This window comes from Sabethes cyaneus, chromosome 1 (assembly GCF_943734655.1).
Source record: "Sabethes cyaneus chromosome 1, idSabCyanKW18_F2, whole genome shotgun sequence".
Lineage (NCBI taxonomy): Eukaryota > Metazoa > Arthropoda > Insecta > Diptera > Culicidae > Sabethes > Sabethes cyaneus.
This window is the reverse complement of record NC_071353.1, coordinates 96,934,225-96,940,457: the sequence shown is the minus strand read 5'-3', so window position 1 is coordinate 96,940,457 and position 6,233 is coordinate 96,934,225. Positions and strand designations below refer to the sequence as shown.

Genomic DNA, 6,233 nt, shown 5'->3' with positions numbered 1-6,233 from the left:
GGCGAATTGGCATCCCTGATTTATGAAATTAAATTTGAAATTATGGTGAAATGTGCAGGTTTTTACGAGAAATAATCACTGGCGGGTGTTGAAAATGACTAGTTCTATGAAAATAAAGTGTATTTTTTTAACATTACTCCTGCATTTTGGATTTTGAAAAGCTTTTGGCTCCGCTTTTGACGTTTATTTGGCTCCCGATTTTCTATCCGCCGAACTATATATATATAGTAACTATAGTCATACCTTGTTAAGGTGCATGGAAAGCTTCGAGGCAGCAAAGATATATATTTTTGGATAGAACTAAATGTAAACTCAACTATCTGAACAATTTTAGGTGAAATTGAAGCAAAATTGTAATTGACAAATTTGAGTAAAAACTGCCAGCGTGTCGCTACCTATTGCGATGGTGAGAAAAACGAAAACAAATGTCAGATGCGGTACATTTCATAAAAAATTTTCAGTAAATTTAATTTTTAACTGGTTTTCGATTGAAAACTTTACTAAATTTTTATCAGGTTTTGTAAGAAATTTGCTATTTTACAAGTTATTTTAAAAACACTTTTAAAATAGTGAATTGAAAGAGCATAAATTTGAAGAATACTGTAAAAGTTAGTGTGGCGAGTTAACTAATCGAACACAGAAGTGATCCTAAAGCGGTTTTTGCATATTATTGGAATGTTTTTCTACTTTACAAGATCCTTATGCTTGTTTTGTATTGGTTCAAGTCAAAGTTCTGGAGATTTGAATATCTTTCAGTCTTATCGAACCATATTGCTCCGGCACTACATGAAAATATGAATGTTCTCTTTAATTATCCTGTATCTTGCTTGCAATAGCCTGGTTTATATTAATTTCACAAAAAACAAGTTTTTTACCACTCAAGCACGTGGATTTTTATAATTTAGCGTGATATGTAACCTGTTTGTTGTCGCATAAATATACAAAAACATTATTTTCTCATATATACTGTAAACAAACCACTGACAAAGTATATACCAAAAATAAAGGACTCAATTTTCTTACATTTTGCAATACTAATTTTACTTGTACATTGTTCGACTACATTAAGAAAATTAAAAAAGTAAACTTTTTTCCGATTCTTCAAGCAAACTGTCAACTTTCTCACCGTTCTGCTAGTTCCAAAGATCACCACCGTCATCGCATAAGTTTCTGTCGAACAGGTCAATTGTGTGGTACATACATATTGTACTGGGATGTTGAATCTAAACATACTGTCGATAATTGTGAGCGGTAGGCACCATACAATTGTCCTAGCGCTATCGAAACATCAGCATTCAGTCTAGAGTTGAACCCTTTTGAACATCTTTTTAGATAATTTCATTTCTAAATGAGAAATCATTCGATTTCTTATCACAATGACTTAAACCGAGCTCTTGTAAAAAAATGGTCACCTCTCATAGGAGTCACAACGACAACTTGTTAAGCGTAGCTACCTATTACCCCCCTTCCTTTCCACTCTTCCCCTCATTCCTTCTTCATTTACTTTCCCTTACCGTCCCTTCATCAATTGTAGAACCATCGTTTCAAAAAAAAATATTATAAACATGTATATTGTTCTACCAGCTCAAGAGGGGCAAGATGGGTCACATTGAAAAAAGCTTGTGTGGCACCCTATGTTTGTCCATATATTTGTATTTGAGTTTCTTTATTGTTGTAAATGACTATTTTTAGCTGGCCCGGCGTATATTTTATCCACACAACAGTTAATCCGGGAAAAGGTTAGTTTTTCAACATTTCACTTTTTTTCTGATATAATTTTTATTTTGTTTCTATTTGTTCATTTTTGTCGCCAATTTTGAAATATAGAAGTCGTTTTTCTGCAGCACCAATAAATAATTTTGGTTTCTGTAAAGAATTCATAAAGGTTTTCGATAAAAAAAATTCGCTTTTTGTTAGACCTATTTTGCCCCGCATTTTGATCCACTTTTGAGAGCTTAAAATAACATATCTTTTCAATGTATTCACAAAAAATATATGATCCTCGAAAAATCGGACTTGTTGATTTTTTAGGAAGAGATTATTAGTGACTCCATCTAAATAAATGATTAGTGGGTTAAAATTGAATGCGTAGAAAAACGCATCGGGTACTTTCATTAGGTGACCCGTCTTGCCCCACCTGACCCTACGTATTAAAACGTAGTCGAACGAGCGAAAGTTGACTGTACATTAAAGTTGCATATTCCGACATTTCAGATAGTGGATAAAAACTTCAGTTATGCTAAGTGTCGATTTTACATGTGTAAATCAGTTCCTTAACCAAAACAACCAATCTTAAATTAACTGTTGTTTTTTCTCTCGATAGTTCAACATGTTATTGCAAAGCAAAGCCCAGGTGCTACTTGAGCTATTTTTATTCAACTTCGCAGTCAACTAATGCTATGCTCCTATTGACTGTAAGAGCCTCTATAAGCTGTAATTCCAACATATGACGACTGGCATGTTAGACCAGCGTCGTATCTCGAAGGCCACTTGGAAGGCTCATTCAGCATGTTACCTATACAAAACAAAAAAAATGCTTTCAAAACTAACATGAGAATTAATTCACCTTAAATTTTAAGCAAATCCAAACCCCTTCTTCGGTTATAGCATTCGACTTGATATTGTAATATAACACTATTTGTCTTCTCGTCATAGATAATCCTATTGCCTGTTTTTGACTTATCCAATAATTCGGAATGTCGGTCCCAGAAACTATCTCCTATCATATCCTCGAAAAAAGGTGCGATGCAAGAAATGCACTTCCCACTAGGAAACTCTATTTGCTTCCTCATTAAAATCGTTCCTTTTCTAAACATTGCTGGCTCATTATTATAGTTGATATTAAACTCTTGAAAAAGTATTTCATTTTTATCGCTGGAAAGTGTTCCGCGTAGACGTGTTTCGGCCTGGAAAGAATACAAAAGTTATGAAAAACTTACATTAAAATGTCTGTTTTACCTCTGCGTTAGTCAATCCCGAATCAACTAAATTCCAAAAAGTAGTATTATAAAGATTGTTAATATGAACATCCGCTTGCCTCCAACTGAGGTAATCACGAAGGTTTTGATCCGTGGGATATAATACTGCCCGAGCATCAAACGTCGGTGGATATTTCGGGGTCAATGCATTCTTAAATATATAAGACCAATTGCAGACATAGGCTGACGTAAATAAACTTCCCACGTAGCTTATCAGTTTGTCGCGTCGTCTGCCATAGATAGAGGTGTCTCTCCGAAATATAAATGAATATTCATCACTTTGTCCATAAGCAAGAGTTATTTCGTTAAACTCCTGCATGACCGCAACCGCGGCCAAATTCATGAGATTCAATGCGTTTTCATCGTTTGGCTTAGTAAACTTGTGAGCTTCACAAAACTTATGAAAACCTTTACCGTCGACGCGTACTACAATCCAGCAATTTTTTTGTAGTATGTCATGCATTTCATAACTCTTCACATATTCATACCGACTATTTGCCATGCTTCTTGAATGAAAATTTCTAAATCGATTCAACCAGCAACGAACGGAAAGACACTTCATAAACGTTAACATGTGACGAGATGAACCAACCATGGTCTTAGCCACCTACCTAAACCACAAAACAAAAAAAAACATGTTTTGTTTTCGAAATTCAGAGATATGCCTCTCTCTTAAAATCCTCGCAATGACCGTCACAGTCACAGGGGGGCACTATCGCTGTCAAATTCCTTACATGTGTGCACTGTGTGCATTACATATAGAAATACTCACAGTAAGAGATACGCGGAAACTAAAGCCAACGATTTGGCATCAGTGTGCAAAAACTGCCAGCACTGCTGTAGCAGAGTGATTGTTGATTGTTTTCAACTTGATCCGCTTGTGTTTTATTGTTAACATCAATTTTGCACAATAGAGCGATATATCTTTCAACTTAATCAGTGTAAAATGTATTGAAAAGTTTTATACACACTTTGTCCGAGTATAATATTCAAGGTGCGCGACAATAGGCGAATTCGAGCAAAACTATAAGAGCAACCGTTCGCTACCTGGTTGTGATTATTGGAACTACAAAAAAAGTGCCAAATTCCCAAAATGCTTGCTGGCACCTATATGAATCTCGACTTTATATGTAATATTTTACTGAATTAATAACAGTGGGAATGATGAAAATGGATAATAAAGGTAAGAAAAAGCATTACCTTTCATTTGATATATATTGTTACTGCTTCGGGAGATTCTTAGAGCTTCGCAAGTGTTTTTATGTTTACGAACTGATAGGTTATATGTTTGCTTCTTGGCGCAGATGATGCTAATCAAGAAAATAAATCCGTTAGCATTTGAAAACACATTGGAAAACGCTGAAGACTGTAAATAATCGGTGATTCTCTATAGGCGAATTCGAGCAAAACTAAGAGCAACCGTTCGCTACCTGGTTGTGATTATTGGAACTACAAAAAAAGTGCAATTCCCAAAATGCTTGCTGGCACCTATATGGAACTCGACTTTAAATGTAACATTTTATTGAATTATCAACAGTGGGAATGATGAAAATGGATAATAAAGGTAAGAAAAAGCATTACCTTTCATTTGATAAATATTGTTTCTGTTTCGGGAGATTATTAGAGCTTTGCAAGTGTATTTATGTTTACGAACTGATAGGTTATATGTTTGGTTCTTGGCGCAGATGATGCTAATCACGAAAATAAATCCGTTAGCATTTGAAAACACATTGGAAAACAGTGAAGACTGAAAATAATCGGTGATTCTCTATCCAGGATATGTAAACTTTACAGCTGACTCTATGTACTTTTGTTTCATGCGGTACAAAATCAAACATTAACATTTTTCTGCCATAAAGTTAATTAATTCGAATATTTTTACTTACCTTAACGTAGATAAACAAATTTCTTCCAATATTTCGCTACCTAAAATCCTGACAATTGAAAGGGTTAATCAAAAACTGCATTTTATTTCAGCTTTTTTCAAAAATGTATGGAGTTTGACAGCGATTTTACTTTTCATCACTTTTTTTATGCAGCGCCTCTAAGCGGGCGATAGCTTGTCAAAAACGCCTATCCAGGATATGTAAACTTTACAGCTGACTAAATGTACTTTTGTTTCATGCGGTACAAAATTAAACATTAATATTTTTCTGCCATAAAGTTAATTATTTCGAATATTTTCACTTACCTTAACGTAGATAAACAAATTTTTTCCAATATTTCGCTATCTAAACGCCTGACAATTGAAAGGGTTAATCAAAAACTGCATTTTATTTCAGTTTTTTTCAAAAATGTATGGAGTTTGACAGCGATTTTACTTATCATCACTTTTTTTATGCAGCGCCTCTAAAGCGGGGTACGCTGCTGAAAAGTAATGGGTAAAAAGATAGGACAAGAAATGCTCAAGAAATCGATTTCGTTTACGATTTCTTAAGCAGTACGCACTTCATAAGAAATATTATTTCACGTTCAGATGGCGCAGTTTTACATGCAGGTGAATTAAAACGTCACTTTTCCGTACGGAATAATATCCGGCGCAATTATTACCACAAGAAAAAATGACAGGTGGTTGCTTGCATTGGAGTTGTCAAAATTTCTTCGGTAAATAGGCGTTTTTGACAAGCTATCGCCCGCTTGAAGGCGCTGCATAAAAAAAGTGATGAAAAGTAAAATCGCTGTCAAGCTCCATACATTTTTGAAAAAAGCTGAAATAAAATGCAGTTTTTGAATAACCCTTTCAATTGTCAGGATTTTAGATAGCGAATTATTGGAAGAAATTTGTTTATCTACGTTAAGGTAAGTGAAAATATTCGAATTAATTAACTTTATGGCAGAAAAATGTTAATGTTTGATTTTGTACCGCATGAAACAAAAGTACATAGAGTCAGCTGTAAAGTTTACATATCCTGGATAGAGAATCACCAATTATTTTCAGTCTTCAGTGCATTCCAATGTGTTTTCAAATGCTAACGGATTTATTTTCGTGATTAGCATCACCTGCGCCAAGAACCAAACATATAACCTATCAGTTCGTAAACATAAATACACTTGCGAAGCTCTAATAATCTCCCGAATCAGAAACAATATATATCAAATGAAAGGAAATGCATTTTCTTACTTTTATTATCCATTTTCATCATTCCCACTGTTGTTAATTCAGTAAAATATTACTTTTAAAGTTGAGCTCCATATAGGTGCCAGCAAGCATTTTGGGAATAGGCGTTTTTGACAAGCTATCGCCCGCTTAGAGGC

At 34.5% G+C, this 6,233-nt stretch overlaps 1 protein-coding gene across 1 annotated transcript; it reads right to left on the bottom strand.

Annotated features, from left to right (window-relative positions):
• Window positions 1–318: 318 nt before the first annotated feature.
• On the bottom strand, window positions 319–3,643 carry LOC128737899 (probable tRNA(His) guanylyltransferase). The gene is made up of 2 exons (XM_053832664.1): window positions 2,959–3,643; window positions 319–2,906 (listed from the first exon to the last, which is right to left on the bottom strand). The coding sequence occupies exons 1-2, from the start codon at window positions 3,571–3,573 to the stop codon at window positions 2,568–2,570; spliced, it is 954 nt and encodes a 317-aa protein (XP_053688639.1). The 5' UTR covers window positions 3,574–3,643; the 3' UTR covers window positions 319–2,567.
• Between the last annotated feature and the right edge of the window lie 2,590 nt (window positions 3,644–6,233).